Below are 26,331 nucleotides of genomic sequence, written 5' to 3'. Positions count from 1 at the left end.
TTGGATAAACAATCTCTAGGCTACATTCCAAAGCAGCAAAACACGGGAGAAGCAAATCAGATAATTATTGTTTACATTTTTCTCTGAGGCTTCTCAGCTTCCCAGGAGAAGAAATCCTGGCAAAGGGATTTTTTTAGAAAATATAACAGTGACACTGCCCTGCTTTTCTGACCTGGGGAGTTCCCCTGAGTGGGTTTTTTTCCTGGTTCAGGTGTTGCAGACCAACAGCCGGGCACTGAGTGTTGGGTTTGGTTCTGCAGGTGATGAAAACCTACCACATGTACAACGCCGACAGCATCAGTGCCCAGAGCAAGCTGAAGGAGGCAGAGAAGCAGGAGGAGAAGCAGATTGGGAAGTCAGTGAAGCAGGAGGACAAGCAGACCCCACGCTCCCCTGACTCCACCTCCAATGTCAAGTTTGAGGAGAAACACGTCCGGAGGAGCTCTGTCAAAAAAATTGAGAAGATGAAGGAGAAGGTACTGGCAGGAGCCTCTGGCTCCCTCCTCAGAGGCAAATCTCACTCTTGGTGCACGTTTTGTTAACAGCCAGCTGAAGGGAAGGCAAAACCAGCCACAGATTCCTCTAGGACAGGCAGTTTGTGTTATCCCAGTGAATGGGATGGGCACAAAAATGGGATGGGCACAAAAATGGGATGGGCATGGCACAAAAATGGGATGTGCATAAAAGTGGGATGTGCACAAAAATGGGATGTGCACAAAAATTGGATGTGCACAAAAATGGGATATGCACAAATATGGGATAGGCATGGACAAAAAGCTGAAACCAGGTTAGAGTGGGAAAGCAGCAGTTGCACAGGAGCCTCTGGTTCCCTCCTCAGAGCCAAATCTCACTCTTGGTGCACGTTTTGTTAACAGCCAGCTGAAGGGAAGGCAAAACCAGCCACAGATTCCTCTAGGACAGGCAGTTTGTGTTATCCCAGTGAATGGGATGGGCACAAAAATGGGATGGGCACAAAAATGGGATGGGCATGGCACAAAAATGGGATGTGCATAAAAATTGGATGTGCATAAAAATGGGGTATGCACAAATATGGGATAGACATGGACAAAAAGCTGAAACCAGGTTAGAGTGGGAAAGCAGCAGTTGCACAGGAGCCTCTGGTTCCCTCCTCAGAGCCAAATCTCACTCTTGGTGCAGGTTTTGTTAACAGCCACCTGAAGAGAAGGCAAACCCAGCCTTTAGGACAGGCAGTTTGTGCTATCCCAGGGAATGGGATGTGCACAAAAAAAGTGGGATGTGCATGGCACAAAAAGCTGAAACCAGGTTAGAGTGGGAGAGCAGCAGTTGCCTGCTGGAATTCCTGGTTGATGTGGTTGTTTCTGTTGTCCAGAGCACAAGGCCTGTGCTCCAGGGAGCCCAGCAACCCCAAACTGGCTTTGAGGGCAGAACCAGTGGCCTCAATGGTGACTCCAGCAGTGCAGCTCTAAGGTTCAAGCCCATGGAAGGGAAGGGGTTATTTTTGGATGGATTTGGGCTCTGGAAGGACCAAGTTCAGGCCTTGGAAGAGGTGGGGTGTCTGTAGCACCCCTGAGGCCCTCATGGGCTTCTCTGGTGGTGCTGGAGCTGGGCCATCACCTCCTAAACCCCTTTGTCCCTTCATTCCTCTTTCAATCTTCCCCATCCCACAGCCTCAAGACTTTGAATCCAGGGTAGCAATGCTTAAACACATCTAAATAATTCATCTGCATTTTAAGTCTTGGAGTCCTGGCAAAACTGGAATTCAAATGGGGCAAAATGTGTGTGAGCAGAGTAAGGTTTGTTCATTGTTCTCTGGTGTTACTCAGAGTGCTGCTCACCTCTTTTAATGCTGTATTCTGGTTTTTGTTCTTTCAGCGCCAAGCAAAGTACACAGAAAACAGACTGAAGGCAATTAAGGCAAGGAATGAGTATCTGCTGGCCCTGGAAGCCACCAATGCCTCGGTGTTCAAGTACTACATCCATGACCTGTCTGATCTCATTGATGTAAGTGCTGCTGCTGGGGCCAGGAGCCTCCCACAGCCCTCTCCTCCCTCTGCACAGCTGGAAACCTCTGCACAGCTGGAAACCTCTGCACAGCTGGCCTGGGCAGCCTGGGGCTGGCAGTGGGCTGATAATTGGTCCTGAAGCTGTCCCAAGAGCTTTTGTCAGGTGGCCACCTCTGTTAGACAGACAAGGAGCTTTTCTCTCACTGGCAGGGGGAAAAGGAGGAGCTGCTGAGTTAAAGGGGGGCCCAGCTTCAGTGTCACACTGCTGCCTGACATTTTCTGTGGGCTATTTTAAGCAAAGCCACAAGATTTTAAGTCAGCAGCACGTTTGAAAAAAAAGATGTTTATAGAAACAGTTGAAGGAATTTGGTAGAAGGGAGGGAGTTCAGAGGTGTTTCCTAAAGCTGCTTTTAACTTTGGGAAAGTCCAAATTGAATTATGGAATACTCTGAGTTCTGCACAGCTGGAATCATCCAGTCCAGCTCCTGGCCCTGCCCAGACACCCCAAAATCCCACCCTGTGCCTGAGGGTGCTGTCCAAGCACTCCTGGAGCTCTGGAAGGTTTCAGCAGTGCCCATTCCCTGGGCAGTGCCCAGCACCCTCTGGGGGAAGAACCTTTCCCTGATCTCCATCCCAAACCTCCCTGACACAGCTCTAGCCCTTCCCTCTGATCCTTTCCCTGCCCACCAAGACATATTTCAGTCTCCCCATCATTCAGGGGGCAGCAATTCTGCTTTTGGTAAAACGCACCGCAAAGAAAAACCCAAAAAACCTCCAAAATTCTGATTTTTGAGAACTCAGCAAAGCCAGTGAGGAACCCTGAGGTTATTGCCAAGGATAGTGGGGCAGTGGCTCTGTGGATCCTGCTCCTTTCCAAGGCCATCCCTGCTGGAAGCACTGCAGAGCCTGGAGGGAGCTGCTGAGGAGGAGCAGGGAGTGCTGAGCACAAGAGTCTCTAGACACAGGCAATAAAGAGCACTCAGATCTCTATTAATTACTCAGCTATTAGAATAAGCAGCAGTCTATAGGATACATTTATTCAGCTGATGATGAACTCGCCTGGAGTGCTCTTGTGCCAGGTGTTGATTTAAACCTGTCCTTTGGAGGTCAGGGCTGTCACTGAGAGTGGGCTTGAAAAATGCTGTTATTTCCAAATGTCATGGTTTGCAGGATTGCTGCACTGGAGAGGCCTGGTTTGTTTATTCCTGCTGCCTTTTTAGGAGCCCTGTTTTGGTTAACATTTGCTCAACCTTAATTGCGTGGCCCTGGGTTTTTAACAAATTAGAACTCTGTATATATTTATATCAAAGCTACAAGATTGGGATTCATTTCACCAGCATCAGCCTGATTTAATTGTTTTAATTTTTTTCATCTAAAGCCCTGTCTCTCAAGTCTTCCCCCAAATGCTGCCTGGTGCAGTTGCCTGTTTTTGGTGTATTTTAATTAATCACAGGTAGCAAAGAGTCCATTTGGGTTTCACATCCCAGAGTAATTTGTAAGCACAGGGCTGTTTGCAGCAGGACAGGACAAATCTGGGCTGCCCAGCCTGGAAGGAAGAGCTGCTCTCCCTGGGCAGTCCCAGCTGTGTCTGGGGCATGGCAGAACAAGAACCCCAAGTTCTGAATTCCAGGGATTTGTGTGTTCCTAGAGAGGAGCCCTGGTGGCTCTGGGTGAGTCCCTGCCCTTGGAGCATTCAGTTTAACTCTACAAGTTTCCATCATCTTCAGAATAAAAGTGTTATCTGCTCTGTGTTCAGGCATGGAGAAATGTGGGGCTTGTCTGGGAGCACAGGATGGAGTTCAGTTATCTCATTGTTAAGACACAGGGAAAATAGATTTATTAATGCCTTTGATCCTGAAGGATTGAAAATTAACAATTATAACCAGTGATGGTTATCTGAGCCATCTGACTTGAATAAAAATGTGATTTTTAAGCCAGGCTGTAATGCCTTCCCTCGATCTAATCATTTGGTGATACTGAATTTTGAAATAGAATATAAAAGTAATCTTCAAAGTTACTTACAAGGAGATTGTGTTAGGCCAAACAGCATTAAACTTTATGTTTAATGTCATGTTTATCCAGCACATTGTTCCCTCTGCAGTTTGCAGAGGAGGATAACAGGGAGTTAATTCTTTGTTGAGAGTTAAGAGCAATAAATTGTTTCTGCCATAGCCCAGTAGTTTTGAATTTCCTGACTTTGGGGACTGAGACAGCTCTTTGATGCTAATGAAATATTACAGTAATGGGGAAGTTTGCATTAACTCATATTTATAAAAGGGTCACTAGGACAGGATTGGAAAAAGAAAAAAAAAAAAAGATAAAAATGTGTGTGTGAGTGCCAGAGCCTGCTTTGCTCCTCTAGGAGTAGGTGTTACTCCAGGATCTCATCTTTCCCCTTCCAAATGTGAATTGCATTTTACAACAAAGGGCTTTTCCCCCTTAAATCTTCTACTTTTGCGGCCTGTTTGAAAGCTGACTGACAAAGGGTTAATCAGCTGTCATGTTGGGAAGTGAATTTGAATGAGTTATCATTAAATTCTTATAAAAAATTGATTTCCTTCGAGAATGGTTCCATCAAACATTTATATAACCCAGAAAAGGGATGGCAGGACTGGTGCTTTTATAAACATGGAACACTGGACTTAAAAAAAAACCTTTTAGGTGGGGGAAATGTTTTCTGTCAGTGGCTTCAGTAGCAAAGAGCCAACACATTCTGCCTGAGCCAGGTGGGGCGTGCCACATTAACTCCCCTGTGGATTCCCAGTCCTCCCAGTGCATTTTTGGGGACACTGGGAGGACAAACTGGTCACACTGGGAGGGTGCACAAGCACCTGTCTCACAGCAGGAAGTGTGTCCAGTTCTGGGCTCTGCAGTTGAGGGATGACAAGGAGCTGCTGGAGAGGGTCCAGCAGAACCCACAAAGATGATTTGGGGTCTGGAGCATCTCCCTGGTGAGGAGAGACTGGGGGGGCTGGAGAAGGGAAGGCTGAGAGGGGGTCCCATCAATCCATAAAACATCCCATCAATCCTTGCCAATATGCCATCGATCCATAAAATATCCCACCAATCCATGCCAATCTCCCATCAATCCATGCCAGTCTCCCATCAGTCCATGCCAATATCCCATCAGTCCATGCCAATCTCCCATGAATCCATAAAATACTCCATGAATCCATAAAATCTCCCATCAGTCCATGCCAATCTCCCATTAATCCATACCAATCTCTCATCAATCCATGCCAATCTCCCACCAGTCCATACCAATCTCCCATCAGTCCATACCAATCTCCCATCAATCCATAAAATATCCCATCAGTCCATACCAGTCTCCCATTAATCCATAAAATACCCCATCAATCCATAAAATATCCCATCAATCCCTGCCCATCTCCCCAAGGAATGTCAGGATGGTGCCAGGCTCTGTTCAGGACAAGGAGCAATAAACTACAACACAAGAACTTCCACCTCAGCGTGAGGAAGAGCTTCTGTCCATGAGGGTGGCAGAGCCCTGGAACTGCTGCCCAGGGAAGTGCTGGAGATTCCCTCTCTGCAGACACCCCAAAGCCACCTGGACGTGTCCCTGTGTCACCTCCAGGTGACCCTGCCTTGGCCTGGGTGTTCTCCAGATCACCCCAAAAATTACAACCCCAAAAATTCAGTGAAAAGGAGAGGGTTCTGCTGTTAAATCTGAGCTGATCCTGGTCCTGGTCCTGGTCCTGGTCCTGGTCCTGGTCCTGGTCCTGGTCCTGGTCCCAGTCCCATCTTCCCCCCATGGCTGCAGGACCAGCCCTGCAGAGTGAGCAGTAGCTGGGAGTGCCTCTTGATCCAAGGCTGCCTCCACACATGCAGATTCTCAATCAAGCCTCTTTTATTTTGCTTTTTGTTTTGCTTTTGGGTTGTTGTGGGTATTTTTTTTTTTTGCTTGGCTGGTTTTGTTCTTTTCTGATTGAATGTAAAATCCCTTAATTCTCTGCCTGCAGCCCAACCAGCAACTGCAGCTCTTTTTCCAAGGCTTCACACCTGCCACAGCTTTTTTGGCACCAGAGCCAGGCTTCCAGCACTGGGTGGCAGGAATTCTGTGGGAGCAGGGACTGGTGCCGCAGTTTCTCTTCCCTCTCCCCACACCCCTCCTCCTTTTTTTGCCCCCCTTTTCCCCTCTGTGTTGGCAAACAATGACAGTGATGAGACCCAAATGATGGGCTGGGCGGAGTTTTCATGTGAATTTTGCTTACAGAGCAGCACAGCAATCAAGCAGATGGTCTCTTTCTTTCCTTTTTGGATATTCTCCTAGTGGATGTAATCTTGCTTGTAATTCCAACAAGGTGGGCTCCTTCTTGCTCACTTTATGAGATGGCTGAAAAATGCAGGCTGGTTCTGATCTCATGCTAATGAAAAGCTCCTTTTTTTTTCCCCCTTCTGAAACATGAAAACTTGGCTCTGCAGCCGTGGTGGAAATGAAGCTGCTCGATTGTCTCCCAGTGACATCATCCCAGTGTCAGCCACAGCCAGGAAATTCTTGACCATAACCACTTCTTGCTTCAAAGTTTTTTGCTCTTCTGTTTCACCCCAGCAATGAAATCATCCCAACTGCTGGCTGCTGGGTTTTGGATGACTCTGTTTTCATGTCCAGGTCATGCTCCTCCTGCCTGAAGTACATGGAATGAAGCAGTTTGCTGCAATTGTGGAATTATTTGGGTGCAGATTGGCTTTTATAGATGATCCAAATCCTGTGTCTTGTCTCTCCAGTAGCACTTCAGTGCCTTGCTTTTCTCTTCCTTTGAATGATGTTATTTAAGGATTTTGGAGTGCTTTCATAGGAACAACACACCTAAAAAAAGCCAGGGTAGAATTTAGGGAAATCCACTGCCCTGCTGTTGAAATTCACCAGTTCATTTTTGGATGAAATGGGTCTCTAGTACTCCATGAAAAATAAGTCTGTAAATCTCCAAGAAAACCCCACAAACTGTTACAATAATTTAAGCTTCTATTACAGTTTATAATTTAAGCTACATAATTACAACATGGTGATAAAATTTGCATGGGGTTACAGGCTGAGGTGCTCTGTGCAGACAGTGAGAGGCGTGGGACCTCCCTGCCCCCCCAGCAGATGACAAAAACCCCACAACTCATTCCCTGCTTACACAACTCCTGCCCTTTGGAAGCATTCAGATTCCCATCCTGGGAGCTTCATTCACCTGGGATTGTGTGTGTTTTTCCAGCAGTGCTGTGACCTGGGCTACCACGCCAGCCTCAACAGAGCCCTGAGGACGTTCCTGTCGGCCGAGCTGAACCTGGAGCAGTCCAAGCACGAGGGGCTGGATGCCATTGAGAATGCTGTGGAGAACCTGGATGCCAACAGTGACAAGCAGAGGCTGATGGAGATGTACAACAACGTCTTCTGCCCTCCCATGAAGTTCGAGTTCCAGCCACACATGGGGGACATGGTCAGTGTGGGTCCCTCCTGCAGCTCTGCCTGTTCATCAGCCTCGTTTTTGGTTATTTGATCCCCTCCAGGGTGCCTGTTTGGCTCTTTTGGGAGTCTGAGAGGTGGGAGATGATGTAAAGATTAAGCAGAGGTTCATGGCAGAGGTGTCTAAATTTTACTTTTTTGGCTGTCAAAGCTGGATGGTCTCCAGAGGTCCCTTGCAACCCCAAAGATTCTGTGAAAAGGAGCAGGTGCTGCTGTTAAATCTGAGCTGATCCTGATCCTTGGCCCTTCACTGGAGGTGAAAATGCTTAATTAAGTTAGACATTAAATGTGAGTAGGAAACGTACTAGGTTTGCTTGAACATAGAGGTTAATCCCCAAGACAATCTCTGAATTTTGAAATTGGAGGGGCCAATATAAGAAACCTAAATGCTATTTTTTTGCAGCATCTGAGTGTGCATCCTGAGAGCACAAATGCTGCTTTTTGCATCCTGTTTGTGAGCCAGGGCTGTCAGAGTACTCCTCATTTTTGGCAGGGCAAACCCCCTCTCTTTTATGGGTTTATCAAGATGTGGTTGCTCAGCTGGGAGCTGTTGAAAGTCACACAAGCTGAAACTGCTTCTGGATGGGAGCACATGCACAGTGTGACAATTTAGGTCACTTGGTTGCATTTCCAGACTGCAGGATGGTCTCTTGCAGGCAGCCTCTTCTCGTGGGCTGGGAATTACAGCCCCTGCTCCAGGCTTTTCTTTGTCTCTCTCCTTTTAAGTGAAAACTTCAGACTGCAAATGACCTTCCCTGGATTTTTCTGTGCTTCTGATGCTGTAAAATCGTGGGAAGAAAAGGAATTACCTGCAGAGTCTCATTCAGGAGCAGCTCCCATTCACTGAATCATTTATCTTGCTGCTTCTCAGAGCTGGAGGAGTGTTTAGGAATGCAGCTGATGGTCTTGTTGCAATGGTGCTGCACACAGCAGATTAAATCAGAATATGTCATCCTGTGTGTGCATGGGTGGGATAAAACTCCCATTTTCAATGCTGTCTCTGAAGAAACAGCCTCAGGCAGTGAGGTCAGTGTTTTATGTAGAAAACCCACACAAAACCCAGAACAAAATGAAAGGGAAAAGCTGCCTCATGCTGTGGAATGAGAGTCTTTCTGAGCAGCTCAGGGAACCTCGGTGTTCTGGTGCCTGGGACAGGTCCCCAGCCTGAGCTTTTTGATTTCAGCTGCCCTGGATTCATTCAAGAGTGACCTGTGCCTGTTGCTGTGCTGTGCAGGGGGTTCAGCTGAGCCATCCCAGCCCCTTGTGCCCCTACCCCAGGATGCCTGGCTGAAGCACTGAACCAAATTCTTGATTTTGATGTGATTTATCCAAATAGGTGGGATAAAGCACCTCCAGACTTCCAAAGCACACTTTGAGCTGACATCACTGAAAGCAGCTGATGTTTTCTAGCTCCTCTTTGATGTTGCCATCATCTGCTTGCTGTCATTCCTCTCAGGCAGGGAGCTGCAGTTTGGCAGAACCTTCTCCTCTGCTTGAAATCCAGGTTTCAACCTGGATTTTAAAACTGGGTTTGGTTTTAAAGTTCAGCACTTCAGAGAATGTTTGTGTCTGACAAATAAAGGAGTAATTGCAGTGCTCTGCTGTGCTGTTTCTCCTGCAGGAGTCTCAGCTCTGTGCCCAGCAGCCAGTCCAGAGTGAGCTGGTGCAGAGGTGTCAGCAGCTGCAGTCCCGCTTGTCCACGCTGAAGATTGAAAATGAAGAGGTCAGTTAATAACCAAAGCTCAGCAACCCCTCTCAGCCACTTCCAGTGGTTATTGAGCACTGATTATGGAAGAATCTGGTTGTTGTGGTCCTTTTGTTTGAACATTTGTGGTAAAATTCAAGGCCAAAGCATCTTGTGCATTAATTATGGTGTGATCTCACAGGAGAGTTGGGTGTGTGGAGAGAATCCTTTAAAATACCCCCCATATCTCTCTTCCCATCCTTACCTTGATAAGACTGGCTGTGTTGCCAAAGTTGAATTTGGATAGCAAAGGTAAAAGGAGGAATTTAATGTTTTGAAGTGAGTTTGCATAACCTGAGTTAAAGTGATTTTTGTTTAATTGGCTATCCAGGATGAGAAGATGACAGGAATGGGGATCTGATCTCTGCACCTCTGTGTTCAGGAACTTTGGGGCAAAATTTGCAACCCCTTTTATGTCTAGAAAGTTGATTCTGGTCTTCAGTAAAAATGCACAGTGCAGCAGAGTCCTGTTTGTAATTAACATTTGATGCCCAGTAGATGCAGTTGCAGAAGACAATTAGAGAATCTTGGTTCCAGCTTTCTTTGCTTTGAGGTTAAATTTCTTTCCATCTCCCTGAGATCACAACTGAGATCCTGGCACGGAGTCCTGGCAGGCTCAGGGTGCTGCCAGCTCTGTGCTTGCATGGACTGTGCTGCTAATGAGCCAGAATTAATTACAGCACCCAGGGTGTGAAACCAGTAATATCTGTTTATTAGCAAAGTGCTCCAGGGGACTCCCCTGCCTCTGTTGTTTACTCACAACAGAAAACCTGGAGGTTTTGAGTTCTCTGCTTCTTGCTGGGCAGGTGAAGAAGACGATGGAGGCCACGCTGCAGACAATCCAGGACATTGTCACCATCGAGGACTTCGATGTCTCTGACTGCTTCCAGTACAGCAACTCCATGGAATCTGTGAAATCCACGGTGTCAGAGACGTTCATGAGCAAACCCAGCATTGCCAAGAGAAGGGCAAACCAGCAGGAGACTGAGCAGTTCTACTTCACTGTAAGGGGCTGATTCCTAGGGATTTAAGAGGTTTTTTTTTTCTCTTTTGGGAAATTCTCCCCTGTGAGGGTGGTGAGGCCCTGGTGCAGCTGTGGCTGTCCCATCCCTGGAAGTGTCCAAGGCCAGGAGAGGCTTGGAGCAGCCTGGGGTAGTGAAAGTGTCCCTGCCCATCCCCTGGATGATCTTCAGGATCCTCCCCAACCCAGCCCATTCCATGATTCTGTAATTTTCAGTGAGATCTACTCAGAATTATCCTCACAACAGAGTGCAAAGTGATGCTTCTGTCCTACAAAAAATGCTTCTCTCACCGATTTTGGGCAAGCAGAGGAATCATGTTGGGTTTAGAAATGTGTGCTGTCAATTCTCTGGGAATATTTTGGGATATCTCTGTTGATTCAAACATAGTCTGTGGGTAAATCATGTCAAATTTGATTTCTTCTGCATCTGAAAAGGAGTTTTCAGAGAAAGAACTTAATAGCTTGTAAACATGAAATTTCAAAACTAGTGCAAACTGAAAGCATGTTTAGCTCTTTCATTTTTTGTTATCATCTTACAATTTCAGCCTGCATAAGCTTTTCATTGAGTCAGTGTTTTTTACAAGATGCTAAGAGCTTTTTGCTATTGAATTTCATGCCAGACTGTGTGTCTTTTTCCTACATCAGATTTATGTTAAACCATTGAATTTGTTTCCAGTTTCAAAAGATTTCAGAGTAGCAGATGAAAATCATGGATCTTACCCTGGTTAATTTGTCATTCCTTTGGGCATCCTTCACCTTCTTCCCAGAATGATGCTGCTTGTTAAAAATCTGAATTTTCAGTGCAAAGGGCACTAACTTGGCAGGATGGATCATTAGGCCTTGACTTAGAAAAATCCAAAATCCTCCACTAAAGGTGAATCTGAGAGAAGTGAGTGGAGAAGCTGCTTCAATTAAGGCAGGATTGACCACCCTGCCCAGGGTTATGGAACTAGAAAAGCGATTTTTAATTGAACTCTGAGCATTTCCTCTCTAGAGAGAGCTGTTTTGAGTTCAAACAGGAGGAGGAGGAATCCAGGCTCCCTTTGGATGTGGTGTTAGAGAGAGACCCTCTTTAAGCAGCCTGATCAGATGCTGGATTGATCTGCTATTGACCAGGCTTATAAATAGCCTTGATAAGGATTTCCAGCTCTGAATCTCTGAGGAGGAACTTTTCCAGTGTCTCATAAAACCCTCTGATGGGTATTAATGAGGCTTGAGGGCAGAGCTTTGTGTAGGGGATAAAAAACAAAGTGCAGTGCAGAATTGAGATTTAATTCCCTTTTACCTCGTGATGTGCTGAGTGCTGGGGGATAGGAACTTTAACAAAAATGCTGATTTAAAAGAATATTCCATATTAATGTGACTCAAGGAAGAAATTCCATGTGCTGCATTCCCAGGCAGAGCTCTTGGGTAAATACAGTGATGGGAATTTAGAGGAAGGATACTCACTGGAGTGTTGTATTTGTGGGGTTTTTAGATGAAGGAAGAAATAATGAATTTGACTTTATGTTTTTAAAAGGCTATTATATTATATTATATTATATTATATTATATTATATTATATTATATTATATTATATTATATTATATTATATTATATTATATTATACTAAAGAATACAGAAAGGATACAGACAGAAGGCTAAAAGATAATAATGAATACTTGTGACTCCTTCCAGAGTCCCAACACAGCCTGACAGTGATTGGCCAATAAGTCAGAATAATTCACATGAAACCAATGAAACAATCACCTGTTGGATAAACAATCTCCAACCACGTTCCAAAGGAGCAAAACACAGAAGGAGCAAATGAGATAATATTGTTTTCCTTTTTCTCTGAGGCTTCTCAGCTTCCCAGGAGAAGAATCCTGAGCAAAAGGATTTTTCCAAAAAAATATGCCTGCCACACTGGAGTGTCTCCAGACTGGAATAATCTGTGTTTCCACTGGAAGCACATCCCAGTGCTGATGGTTCCCTTGTTTGGCCTTGAAGGGAGATGTGAATTCAGGGTAATTTAATTGGTATTCAGGCTAATTCCAACTTCCCAGTGTGCAGGGGAGGATGGCCCCAGCCCTGAGCTGCTGCAGGTGGCTGAGGCAGGGGAGCAGCAGTCACTTCAGGGAGCCAAAATCCAGCCAAAATGCAGGGATGTGCTGCTGCTGCCATGGTTACAGCCCTGCTTCCCCAGCCAGGGACCCTGGCACAGCTGCCCAGCAGGGCACAGCTGGCACCAGCCCCACCTGGGCACTGGGAAAGGGGGGAATGGTTCCGTTCTTCCACCTCTAAACCTGCGTAATTTGAGTTCTTGGGCAAAATGTTGGGGTTTTATCCCTGGGAAGAGGAGGAAGCAGAGCAGTGCTGGTTGGGTGAAGTTCTTTAGGATTAATGGGGGTTTGTTTTTGCCTTGAGACATGGGGAAATGGGGGAAAAAATCCTGCTGCACTAGGAAGAGATGGGGAAATGGGGGATAAAATCCTGCTGCTCTAACAAGAAATGGGGGATAAAATCCTGCTGCTCTAACAAGAGATGGGGAAATGGGGGATAGAATCCTGCTGCTCTAACAAGAAATGGAGGATAAAATCCTGCTGCTCTAACAAGAGATGGAGAAATGGGGGATAAAATCCTGCTGCTCTATAAAGAGATGGGGAAATGGGGGATAAAATCCTGCTGCTCTAACAAGAGAAGGGGAAATGGGGGATAAAATCCTGCTGCTCTAACAAGAGAAGGGGAAATGGGGGATAAAATCCTGCTGCTCTAAAAAGAGGTGGGAAAATGGGGGATAAAATCCTGCTGCAATAGGAAGAGGTGGGGAAATGGGGGATAGAATCCTGCTGCTCTAACAAGAAATGGAGGATAAAATCCTGCTGCTCTAACAAGAGATGGAGAAATGGGGGATAAAATCCTGCTGCTCTATAAAGAGATGGGGAAATGGGGGATAAAATCCTGCTGTCCCTGAGCCCTGCAGCTGGGTGCTGATCCTGGGAGATGGATCCAGTCCCCCCATCCTTCAGTCGAGTGCTTGGTTTGGAATTATTCTTGGAGAGGTGATGGAGGAAAATCACAGTTTTCCTGACAGGAGATGGATCAGGATGTGGAGCAGGGGCAGAAATGGTTTTTCTGTGTCCCAGACAGGGAGGAAGGCAGGGTCTGGTTGGGTTCTGCCTGGGAATCCTGCAGGATTTGGAGGTGCAGAATGCTCCTGGCTCTGCCTCCCAGCTGATCTTCACCTCTGAATTGTCCTGTGCACAAAGGAGGGCACCCAGAGACCTTTCTGCTGCGTTGTTCTGGCTGCACTCAGCCCAGCTCCAGCTGTGCTCTGCCCCAAATGAAATCCTCGGGAGTTCTCCTGTAGTTTGATGATTTTATTTTCCTTTGTCTGTTTTTATTACACCGAAAATCCAGGGTTAATGGATCTTTGTAATTCACTGAGAAAAGCCTGAAGCTTTATTTTGTAATTAATTTTTTTTTTTTCATCAGCATCCTTGCTACAAGCAGGGAACAGAATGTTAGGCATGAGGAAACACTAAAAAAAATTAAATTCTGCAGTGGATGGGAACATTTTTTCTCCTTTAAAGCAAGCCCTGGTACCTGTTGATGTTTTTAATGCCCTCAAAGCTGGAGCCTTGCAAGTCCCAGCGAGTGCCTGTGCCCTGCCCTGCCTGACCCACCTTAGGCTGGGCTTAAGTGTTTAGATCTGCTTCAAAGGGGAGCTTAACTCTGCCAAGAGGAGTTGATCTGCTGGTCTTTAAGCTTCTGTTTGCAGCTGAGCCTTCCAACCCTCCTGTCCTTTCACCTGTGACTCTGAGGCCCCCCAGAACCAGATTTATCCTCAACTGCCCCCCTTCAGACTGGTTACTTTTGCAGTTGTTGTTATTATTATTATCATTATCATTTTCATTATTATTTAGTTTATGTTATTCTAGTTTATATAGTTTATATTATATTAGCATAGTTATATTATTTATTTATGGTTTTATTTTATTATTTTTATTTTCATCATGTTTTTTTCTCCAAAAATTTCACTGATTGAGCAAAATATAGTTAGGGCTTGGCAAACAAACTCTACAGGGAAATTCCCCAAAAAAACATGTAATTCATTTTTCGAGGGCGCTTCCTGTTTTCTTCCAAAACAACAAAAAAAACTGAAATATTAATAAAGGAAGCAGGAAATGCTGAGACTTTCCAAAGGGACTTAATTCTTGTGAAATGTTTCTTTCAGTGTTGTCAAGCGAGGGGACATGAAACACAGGCTTTTGGCAGTTAATTAAAGCCATTTTTGTTTGTTGTGTCAGTGCACACCAGGGCTGGGGAGCCCTCGGGGGAAGCTTCCTTAGTTCCTGGAAGGTTTTCCCTCACCCTCACTACTGCCTCAGTGTGTATATTTCTTTATAGATATTATTAATATATTATATTAATATATATTAATATAGATTTTATATATATTATATTGTATATATAATACATATACTATATATATACTATATGTACTGTACATATGTAATATATGTAAATATAATAGAAATTTTATATATTTATATATAATCTTTATATATTATTACTAATGTAGATTATATATTTTATATAAATATTTCAACTATTTAATGTGTATTAAATATTAGAGGTTATATATTAATATATAAAATATTTAAAATATCTATAGTATATGTTTTATATATAGATATTTCTTTATTTATGTACATATTTCTACTTGACTCTTTCCACCCTGCACAAAAGCTGCTCCTGCAAAGGCCAAGCAGGGTCCAGGCTCTCCTGTTGTTAAAAATATCCATTTTTTCCTCAAGGATTTGCAGTCTTATTGTGCAGATCAGACCTGAAGGGAAGTGGATTAAACTGAGGAAGGCTGGACAGGGCTTGGAGCACCTGGGGTGCTGAAAAATGTCCCTGCCCATGGGACTGGATGAGCTTTGAGGTCCCTGCCCACCTAAAACCATTTGAGGATTTGATTATAACAAGAAGATTTCGTTATTAGATAAGGATCCTCTCTGTGCTCATCCTTCTGCCTGAATTTTTAAGATCTCTCAGGATTCCAGAGAGTGCTCTGTGATATTTGCAGAGTTTGTGGTTTGAATGCAAACATGTCCCATTTATAACGTGGACAGCCCCTGTACACTGAGTATTTCACATGCTGCAGCTCAGTGAAGATAAATAACACTGCTCTGAGCTGCAAGATAAGACATGAAAGAATAAAAAAAAAAAAAAATATATATATATATATATAAATCAGCATTTGCAAAGCTGTAGAAAATCAGGGAGCAGTGGGAAAAACGCCTGCGTGGCTGTACAATATTCCACTGCCAGAGTCCATCTGAACTTCAATAATATCTTTATTTGTTTTGTCCTGTGCAGCCCTGTGGATCATCCAGCACGCAGGGTTTGACAAGTAAAGTGGGGTGAGAGAGGTTAAGTGAGAGAATAAGCACAGTAGCAGCCTTTTAGTTGGTTAAACAGATTGCTCATTCAGTGCATCCCACCCTGCCTGCCCAGGGATGGTGACAGCTCCTCTGATGGCTCCAGAGATGCCAAACATTCAGCTGATCCCACAGTGGGACAATGGAAATTGCCCTGCAGATGGAGAATAAACAGAATTTCGGAATTGTTAAGGTTGGAAAAGGCCTCTGAGAGCATTGATCCAAGCTTGGCTGGGCTCAAAATATGAGTGGCCTGAGCTTTAGGCTTGCCCAGATGCTTAAGCCAGGACTTAGTTCATGCTTTTACCATGAATTTCAGAGTTATTTTGTCACTGTAAATAGTGTCACTCTGTAAATTCAGTGTCCCTCTAACTGTAAATTCAGTGTCATTCTATAACTGCAAAATCAGTGTCACTCTAACTGTAAATTCAGTGTCACTCTGTAAATTCAGTATCATTCTCTAACTTTAGATTCAGTGTCAGTCTAAATTCAGTGTCATTCAATAACTGTAAATTCAGTGTCACACTAAATTCAATGTCATTCTCTAACTGTAAATTGTCACACTAAATTCAGTGTCATTCAATAACTGTAAATTCAGTGTCACACTAAATTCAGTGTCATTCTATAGCTGTAAATTCAGATTCCCTCTAACTATAAATTCAGTGTCACTCTGTAAATTCAGTGTCCCTCTAACTAAATTCATTGTCACTCTGTAACTGTAAATTCAGTGTAACTCTGCAAGTTCAGTGTCCCTCTAACTGTAAATTCAGTGTCACACTAAATTCAGTGTCATTCAATAACTGTAAATTGTCACACTAAATTCAGTGTCATTCTATAACTGTAAATTCAGTGTCCCTCAAAATTCATTGTCACTCTGTAACTGTAAATTCAGTGTCACACTAAATTCAGTGTCATTCTCTAACTGTAAATTGTCACACTAAATTCAGTGTCATTCTCTAACTGTAAATTATCACACTAAATTCAGTGTCATTCAATAACTGTAAATTCAGTGTCACACTGAATTCAGTGTGACACTGAATTTACAGAGTGACACTGAATTTACAGAGTGACACTGAATTTACAGAGTGACACTGAATTTACAGAGTGACACTGAATTTACAGAGTGACACTGAATTTACAGAGTGACACTGAATTTACAGAGTGACACTGAATTTACAGAGTGACACTGAATTTACAGAGTGACACTGAATTTACAGAGTGACACTGAATTTACAGTTATAGAATGACACTGAATTCAGTGTCATTCTATAACTGTAAATTCAGTGTCACTCTGTAAATTCAGTGTCACTGCCCTCATGTTGACAACCCAGCACCCCCAAGACTTGATCAGAGAGGTGAATTGTCCCCTCACCGTGCTGTTTTCTCCACAGAAAATGAAGGAGTACCTGGAGGGCAGGAACCTGATCACGAAGCTCCAGGCCAAGCACGACCTCCTGCAGAAGACCCTGGGAGAAAGTGAGTGTGTGCCCAGCACTGCTCCCAGCCAGGCTGGGCATTGTGGAGTTCCCCAGATGAGGGGGCAGCCCTGGACTGGTGATGCAGTGGCCTTGCTGGTGTTTTATTAATTGATTCCTCTGATCTGCATGAGGGGGATGGATGGTGAACACCAAAGCGCTGAGTGAGGCACTAATGTGCATTTGTGTGCTGCCCCCTCCTTCACACCCATCCTGGTGAGCTCTTCATGATCTTTCTGGGGCCAAACCTGCTGATTTACTCATAATTCAGAATTTTTAGCCTTCGTTTGTGTTCCCCTCCTTCACACCCATCCTGGTGAGCTCTTCATGATCTTTCTGGGGCCAAACCTGCTGATTTACTCATAATTCAGAATTTTTAGCCTTCGTTTGTGTTCCCTCCTTCACACCCATCCTGGTGAGCTCTTCATGATCTTTCTGGGGCCAAACCTGCTGATTTACTCATAATTCAGAATTTTTAGCTTTCGTTTGTGTTCCCCTCCTTCACACCCATCCTGGTGAGCTCTTCATGATCTCTTTTGGGTCAAACCTGCTGATTTACCCATAATTCAGAATTTTTAGCCTTCGTTTGTGTTCCCCTCCTTCACACCCATCCTGGTGAGCTCTTCATGATCTCTTTTGGGTCAAACCTGCTGATTTACTCATAATTCAGAATTTTTAGCCTTCATTTCTGTGGCAGTTCAGCTGCTCCTCACCTCTGTGGGTTCAACCCAGTGTTGAGCCCAGGCTTTTGTTAGGAGAAGCACAAACAAATTTCAGAGCATGTGAAATATGTTGCCTGTCTAGAGGGCATCAGTCAGGGGGCAGCAGCCAGAACTGAATATTCATTTGCTGTTAGAGTCAGAACAAAGGCAGATTTCTTTCCCTTCATGGTATGGGCAAATCCTGTTGGCCAGAAACACTTCAACTATGCATCCAAGTTTCCATAGAAACCTGCCTTGTATTTGCAGAGGAGAAGGTTTGAGCAGTGGAAATGTCAGGTCAAAGAGTGGCTCAGCTCAGTCCTGGCTCAGTCTGGAGCTCTGTGGCTGAGCTGAGCTCCCCACAGCTCCTGGTGTGCAAATCTGCTGCATGAAAACCCAACCAGCATGTGGGCTTTGAAGTGCTTTGTTTCCAGTTTGAGAATGCACTGAAAAACTGAAATTCTTCTTGCTGCAGTAATTCAGAGTTTTGTGTTTATTAGAGATGAAGGGAAGATGTGCCTCAGTTTGGTTGGGTTGGTTAAAGTTCAGCTCTCCTGTAAGAAAGGTGGCTGAAGGCAAAGTTTCAGCTGTCCTGTAAGAAAGGGTGGCTGAAGGCAAAGTTTTGTGTCCTCAGGGCATTTTTCTTGTGCCTCTGAAGATGTGTGAGTGGCAGAGTGCTGCCCCTGACTGGTGACATTCCTGGGTCCTGGCTGACCTCTGCATTCCAGCCCTGTTTCCTCTTAACCTGCCTGCCCCTGACCCCAGCTGAAGCTGTGCTAGGGGGGAGAGGAGAGGAAATTAAATGTGATTTCTGTACTGCTGTGGGGATTTAAAGGCTGCTTCTGTTTTCTTCGTTTGCTTTTTGCAAACCAGAGCTTTTGTAGTGGCTCTGTGAAGGGAGGCAGTGAGTGTCAGGGTGAGACCCAAAAAAACTCCTCCTGTCATCTGTGAGATCAGAAGGAGCTGGGAGAGGGAGGAACATCCCATTTCCCAACCCACAGGAGCAGGTTGATGCTACAAACTGGGGACCATGCCTAGATTTATCCATAAAATGTCACTTAATTGGGAAATGGGCAAATAAAATTCCCTCCACATGTCCCCAGAGCGTGGTTAGGAGCTTTGCAGGAAAATGTGCCTCCAGCTGTGTGTCTTCAGTGCCTGGGAGCTTCAGGGGTTGTTATTTTTTATTCTCCTCCCTGCCCCATCCTCAGGTGACATTTTTCAGTCGTGGTGCAAATTGCCTTAATCTGAAGATGACAAGTTCCAGCAATAAAAGTAGCAGCAAGTCCTCCTCTCTGCAAGTAATTATGTCCCTGCCTCCTGTCCCCATTTGTCACCCTAATGCAGGAGCCCCTTGATGCTGCCACAGCCGTGTAATTTCTCTGTATGAATATTCCATGATGAAAAGGGGACAGATGGCTGGAAATTCTGCTGCAGAATAACATTTTCATGTAAATTATGCACTGTTTTGGCTTGACGTGGGGAGAGCAAAAGTGGCTATCAAGATGTGCTCGACTAATTGTCAGCCATCAGCAATTAGCTGCTTCCCTCACTCCTCCTTCCATCTCCCCAGGAGCAGGAAGACAACAGGAGGGAAGGTGGATTTTCAGCTGGTGGGAATCAGTGTGAAAAGCACTGAATCTGTGTGGTTTCACTGATTTTTTCACCAAAAATAATGGGCCTGTCCCACTCCCACAGCGCATCCTCCTTTCTCTTCTGTCGTGATGTTTTAGGTGATGCTGAATTAGCAAGTCCTGAGCTTGGCTGCTGCTTCCTCGAAAACTCAGCACAAGTTAATGGAGTGTTTTTTATAAATGTGTTTATAAAAAACACCACTGAACGTCTGTCTCCCAAAATAGCTCTGGTGCCAGCACGTTCAGGCTGACAGATCTGGGAATGTTTGCACTCCTCCTGAGGGGCTGTGGGAAGTAGAATCTCCTGCCCCACCAGTTCCCCTGGGAAGAGGGAGGGAGGGAGGGACTGACAAGCCCAGTTTTTTGGCAGAAGTCAACAATTAGAATGCTCAGGGAGGTAATTTCTGTTTAAAAACAAGAATTCCCAGGGATAGGAGTGCTTGGACAGCCTGAGCTGGCTCCTGGTTGGATTTGGTGGAGCTGAGCTGGCAGGGATGGGTTTGGTGCTGTCCTTGGAGCTTCCCCTCCTCTCTCCTCTGCTTTCCTCCATCTCCTTCCAAAATTCTGTGTACAGAAAGGCTGAAAGCATTTTCCCATCCCTCCCTCCTCACTCTGCATTTCTTTGTCTCCTCCACAGGTCAGCGGACGGACTGTGCCCTGGCCAGGTAGGTGTGGCTCAGGGAATTGTGGTTTTTAGGGAAAATCTGATGCAAATTGGTCATTCCAGATCAGTTCCCAGCCCAGGATATGTGTCTGTTAGAAAATACACTGATTTAGAGCCACAGAATGGAATCATGGAGTGGTTTGGGTGGGAAGGGACATTAAAGCTCATCCAGTGCCACCTTTCACTGTGTCAGATGCTCCAAATCCCATCCAGCCTGGCCTGGAACTCTTCCAGAGATGGGGCAGGAATTTAATAAATTTAATTAAATGTAGTCATTTATTATAGATTAAATTTCTATTTTTATCTATATTATATATATTATATACATTATATATAATTTGTTTCAACTAAATTTGTAATAAGTTTAATTATAATAAATACAGTATGTAAATAGTAATAATTTTATTTATATGTATATATACCCAAATAAAATTATAATAATATATTATAATATATAATTATATCTACTAGATATAGTATATCATATATATAATAATCAATATTTTATATCTATTGCTTATATATATATAAAATTAATACAAACAAATTCCTTTTCTTGCCCTGGTGTCTTTAGAGCAGATCTAGAGCAGGATGGAGAAGTAAGAGAAATTCCTTAATTTGGTGCTGTCACCTGGAGAACATTCTCCAGATTTAGGTTTTTACAAGCAAATCCCTGGTCCTGGGAGAGAGGTGGGCCCAGGGGCTGTGCAGGGCTTATCCACAGGCTTGAGGACCATAAATTGGGAAATTTGGGAGCCCAGATTTCCCAATTTATGGGAATGCAGTTGATCCCAGTGCTGCTCTGCTGTGCCTGGATTCCAGCAGGACAGAGGGCACGGGGGAAAAAAAAAAAAAAAAACATTTTAATTTAATTAGGGGGAGAGAGGTGGGCCCAGGGGCTGTGCAGGGCTTATCCACAGGCTTGAGGACCATAAATTGGGAAATTTGGGAGCCCAGATTTCCCAATTTATGGGAATGCAGTTGATCCCAGTGCTGCTCTGCTGTGCCTGGATTCCAGCAGGACAGAGGGCACGGGGGAAAAAAAAACCATTTTAATTTAATTAGAGCCAATCCTAGAACCAGCCCTAAGCTTCTGGTGGGGCTTTAGTAAAACACAAACTCCATCTCCAAACTGGGGGATTCAGGGGGCTCTGGGGCTGTGCATCATCCTGCCTCGTTAAGAAAAGCAAGGTGATTACCACCAGCGTGGCTCATTACTGCTGTTCCCATTCCTCACTGCAAAGCAAAACTGACAGGTCCTAATTAGACCCTGACATCTGTAATAATAAAATATTATTCATCATGAAACAATTTTAAATATCAAAGAATCGTGCTGGCTAACAGTTTAAAACCCACCTCATTGTCTGTGACAGCCCGTGGAATTGGATTTTTTAAATTGTTTTTTATTTTCATTCTGTGTTTTTGATTGTTTTACAAAAGGAATTTCCTCCAAATTAACACGTTGTACAGGCTTTTAAAAAATCACACTTCTAATCCCCTCATTTATAATTCAGCAGCCATCTGCCCTGGCAGGGAATTGGCTGGAATGATACATTAGGGCCTCTCTGCTATCATCTCCCTTGCTTTCATTTCTACAAGAAACTAAAGGAATTTTAAACCCCAGTAATAAATTTTGAGGGGAAAACCCTGGCAGAGCAAGGCTTTTTTCCTATTTTTCTGCCATTAATGTCTATCAATATCAGCAAATGAGAGCAGACAGACAATGCTTAGCCTGGCTGGTGTGTGCTGCTGTTCCAGGGGGGTTTTATGTTATTTATTTATTTGAAATCTTATCAAAACCATCATAAAGGCTCCACAGTGGCACGGGGGGACCCACCTGCTCTTCCCTGTGCAATTTATATCAAACTCCATCTGCAGCAAGCAGCCCTGGATCCCAGCATTCTGTCTGCTCAGAATTAAGATGTCAGGGGTGATTTTTTGTCAGGGCTGCCTCGTGCAGGTTTTGAGCGATTTAAAGTCACTTATAATTTTTCTGGGGTTCCATAACTGGAGTGAGGCTCTGGAATTGTGACTGACTGGGATTTCTGCTCCTTCCCTGCTCCAGCACGAGCCTGGGAGCACTGGAGGGATGAGCTGGTGATGGGGGAGGATTATCCTGATTTTCTCTTCTGTTTTTCCCTCCTGCACCCCTGGACCAGTGGCAGGCGCAGCTCCACCGTGAGGAAGCAGGTAATTAGTAATTAACATTTCAGTAATGAGGCAGGGATGGGGTGGGGAAAGAGGAGGAGTGCTGGAAAACAAATTTTTATCTGTCCCTCCCTGTCTTCCATGGACCTTTTCAGTCTTGTTGAAGAAATCCCTCAAACCTGGATCCAGAACCTCATTCATTTTCCGTGACAAAATGTAAAATTGCCTTTACTCTGTGTTCTGAGAGACCTGGAATCAGAAATCCAAAACCTCTTTCATTTTCCATGGCAAAATTTAAAATTGCTTTTATTCTATGTTTTGAGAGACCTGGAACCAAAAATCAAAAACTTGGTTCATTTTCCATGACAGAATTTCAAATTACTCTGTGTTTGGACAGAGCTGGAATCAGAAATCCAAAACCTCATTCATTTTCCATGACAAAATTTCAAATTACTCTGTGTTTGGACAGCCCTGGAATCAGAAATCCCAGGCTGCCTGGAGCTGCTGGGACACTCCTGGTTTATGTGATCCACGCTGTTGTTTCTTTGTCTCCATCCCTTCATTTTCCCTGGAATCTCTGTTAAACCTGGAGCTGCTCTCTTGTGGTGCCTTCCTGGAATAAAGACTTACAAAAGCCAGGCTTTGTGTCCCTGGCCTTGGGGATGATCTGCTGCTTTTTGGTACCCAAGTGAGCTAAAATGGTGTTTTTTGAGATGGGGAGGACCCAAAAAATCTCTTGTTGATACTTTAAGGATAAAGTTTGGGAATTCCAGCTCACACAGTCTTGGGCTGCTGCTTTGGAATTTTGGAATAAAGAGAGCAAGGTGTGATCTTGGTGTGCAGATTTTTTTTTTTTTTTTTTTTCCCCTCTTCACTCTACATTCTGTCTGCTCTTGCTGGAATTCCTCTCTGGGCAGGATTCTTCCCAAGCCATTCCCCTGGTGGTGGAGAGCTGCATCCGATTCATCAGCAGGCACGGTGAGTTTGTGGGACATTCTGATAAAATAAAATAAAATAAAATATAAAAATAAAATAAAATTATAAAATAATCTTTATATATCTTATTATAAAATAGTAATACATTATTACATTATTATAAATATTTTATTATAAAATGTAATAAAGATTTTATTATAAAATAAGATAGGACAAGATAAAATAAAATAAAATAACCTATATTTTATAGGTTAAACCTATAAAATAAACCTTATGAGGGATGTTCAGAGTGGCTCAGGTGCTTGTGCAGAAGCTGCCACAGGAGGAAAATGGCTCTGATTTTTTGCCTGCACTGCTGGTGTTGTGTGTGCAATGACTGCTCCAAATAACTGACCTTGCAAATGTTGTTTTGCCAACAATATCCCTTTATTCCTTGCAAAATCAGCTGCCCATCCCTCCCCTGCACTCACCTTCCTTTGAGCCCTGAAATGTGGCCTTCAGCAGCAACAATCATCCTCTTCATGAGGAGGAGGAGGAGGAGGAGCACTCCGAGTGTTTGAATGTAGGAGGTCAAGCAGTGAATTAATTGTTCATTTACTGCCACAGAGAGATGATTTATTCCTGTTTGGAAGGTTGACCTCTCCCAGCCTTGAATGCTGTACATTTATTGCAATTTGTTTTCATTTTTAATTGATATCATTTGTTAGTAGCGTGTGAAGCAGCTGTTAATTAACACGTGTGGAAGAGGTGGAATCCATCTTCATTAGCCAAGATGCAGGTCCTGCTTGTTTCCCTTGTTCCATTACTATTTTAGAAACCATAATCTGGAGTCCCATTCTCATCAGCACTTGGAATAAGCAAGTTAAAGTTCTAGAATCAATCTAGAATCTTTCTTTAAGGCCGTATTTGGATATTTGCTGGAAAAATCCTTGAGACCACATTGAAATGGGAACTGATGGGGGATAAATCCTTCAGGATGATGCTGATTTCAGCATCAGGAGATGCTGATTTTACTCAGATTCCAGAGCTGGCTTTGATTTTCCAACAGACTCAACTGAGTCCTTTTTAAATGTTTTAAACATTTTCCTCCTGGCATTGGTCATATTTTACTCCTGCTGCTCCACTGCTGGTTTATGACTTCCTCTGGGTTGTAAAATCCTCTGGGGATCCTCCAGGGTGAGAGATGACATGAATGGCTGTCAGAGCCCTGTTACTCCAGCAGTTTAGAAGGGTTAATAAATTTTCTGTCTGTGCTGAGTTCTGTTTTTTCATATTCTGGACATCTCAGAGAAAGGTTTTTAATATCCAGCATCCTCTGCCTTTGTTCTTATTTCTCCTTTCTTACAGGAGCTGTAGCTGCTGAAGGTGCTGTCTTCTTTTATCTAATCCATCTTATCTTGTCATCAGCATCTCTTGTTTTCCTGCAGGTTTGCAGCACGAAGGAATATTCAGAGTGTCTGGGTCCCAGGTTGAAGTGAACGACATCAAAAATGCATTTGAGAGAGGTAAGGAAGAGCTCTTCCAAAGCCCAGGAATTATTGCCAAGTGTGGGAATTTGTGAGCACTCAGAACTGCCCTGGATGCAGCTCACTTCTTTTTGTCCCTTTGATTTTTGTGTTTCCTGAGTGAGGCTCTCCCAACACCTCCCTGGTGCTCATTAACCTTGAATTCTCACTTGTTTGCTGTTGTGCTTCGCACCCTGTGGAGTGGCTGTATAATAAATATTCTGAATTCAATCTCCTCTCATGTCTGATAGCTTATTGATTGTTTGCAACACTAAAGGACGTGGAGGATTTCATTATGAGGTGTAACTGCAGTTTCCTCCCCTCTCCCCCAGCTCTTTGTGTGCTGGAGGATGAATTTCCATGTTTTTTTTTCTGTGTTGTTGAGGCACAGCTTGGCCACATTTATTCCAAATACCAGCGAGGGAGAGAGGGAAATTTCAAGAGAGTGTTAATTTGAGGTAGCTTTTAATAGATTGGATTTTTTTTCCTCTGGGAAGAGCCATTCCATACAAAGGCAGGGAGCAGTTGGGAGCCTCCTGACTCATCAGCTCCTTGCTGGGCTGTTCTCCCTGGCAGAGCAGGTTCAGAGGAGCTGCTCCTCAGGCAGTCCCTGGGTCACTGGGAACAACAGGGCTTGTGTTAATCCCTGGAATCTGTGTTCCCAAAGAATAGGATCAGTGTTTTTCCCTGCTTGCTGCTGCAGGAGAAGGGCAGTCATTAATTAGGCACAGTGAGTTTATTTTGCTTTTGGGGAGAGAGAGAAGTTTAATGAGCAATGTGGGGTGGTGATGTCACCTGTCCTCAGCTCCATCTGCCTGAGAGTGAAAACCCTCAGCAGCAGAGGAAGCAGGAATGTGTGTCCTAGTCAGGAAAAGCATCAGAATCAGATTTTTTTTTAATCAATAAATTTTTATATAAAGAAATACCAGCTTGGGGAAGTACCCACTTGATTAGAATCAGATTTTTGTATAAAGAAATACCAGCTTGGGGAAATACCCACTTGTGCCCTGCAGAAATAAAAAAGAGGATTTTTTTCTCCTCTTCATCTCACTTGTCTGTGTAAAATCTGTGATGTAGAGGACTGCCAAAGTTAACAATAAGATCCCTGCAGTTTATTACTTCATCCAGAGCCCTTGGTGGCAGTTAATATCAGGGATAATGCTCAGGTTTGGAGTGGCCCATTTATTATCTCGTGTGTTATTAAGATAATAGGCAAGCTTTGGTAATTTCAGTCACATAATGGATATATATAGCTTCAATTTGAGGATTGCCCCATCATTAAATCTAATTATGTCTGATAGGGAGTTTTCCCCAGGGAACAACTCCTTGAGTGAGCATCTTCCCTTTGGTAATGCAGACAAACTGTGGTGGATCTGCAGCAACAAATTGTCCCAGAAACACTTCCCCCACCCCATTGCCTGTGTCTGCACACACCTGGGCCAGGTGTGTGATGCTCCTGTGTCACCTGGGCCAGGTGTGTAATGTTTGTGTGTCCCCTGGGTCAGGTGTGTGATGCTCCTGGGTCACCTGGGCCAGGTGTGTGATGCTCAGTGGTCCCTCCTGTCACCTGAGCTGCAGTTTTGGGTCTGCCTTAAGCCTCCTGTCAGGTGCTGGAGCTGTGA

At 44.1% G+C, this 26,331-nt stretch overlaps 1 protein-coding gene across 4 annotated transcripts in view; it reads left to right on the top strand.

Annotated features, from left to right (window-relative positions):
- Positions 1–26,331, top strand: part of SRGAP2 (SLIT-ROBO Rho GTPase activating protein 2) — a 107,078-nt gene that overhangs the window by 57,004 nt on the left and 23,743 nt on the right. For 2 of the 4 annotated variants that reach the window (XM_041460487.1, XM_041460489.1), the window contains exons 6-15: positions 261–476; positions 1,855–1,983; positions 7,208–7,429; positions 9,077–9,178; positions 10,006–10,203; positions 17,038–17,122; positions 20,094–20,121; positions 22,280–22,310; positions 23,186–23,246; positions 24,632–24,709. In XM_041460487.1, coding sequence (XP_041316421.1) covers positions 261–476; positions 1,855–1,983; positions 7,208–7,429; positions 9,077–9,178; positions 10,006–10,203; positions 17,038–17,122; positions 20,094–20,121; positions 22,280–22,310; positions 23,186–23,246; positions 24,632–24,709 — 1,150 coding nt within the window. Of the gene's footprint in view, positions 1–260; positions 477–1,854; positions 1,984–7,204; positions 7,430–9,076; positions 9,179–10,005; positions 10,204–17,037; positions 17,123–20,093; positions 20,122–22,279; positions 22,311–23,185; positions 23,247–24,631; positions 24,710–26,331 lie in introns of all 4 variants that reach the window. The other 2 variants (XM_041460484.1, XM_041460488.1) reach the window with 1 other exon arrangement.

This window comes from Pyrgilauda ruficollis, unplaced genomic scaffold (assembly GCF_017590135.1).
Source record: "Pyrgilauda ruficollis isolate IOZ18807 unplaced genomic scaffold, ASM1759013v1 scaffold144, whole genome shotgun sequence".
Lineage (NCBI taxonomy): Eukaryota > Metazoa > Chordata > Aves > Passeriformes > Passeridae > Pyrgilauda > Pyrgilauda ruficollis.
Note: the sequence above shows the minus strand (reverse complement) of the source record. Positions and strands in the feature narration are given on the sequence as shown.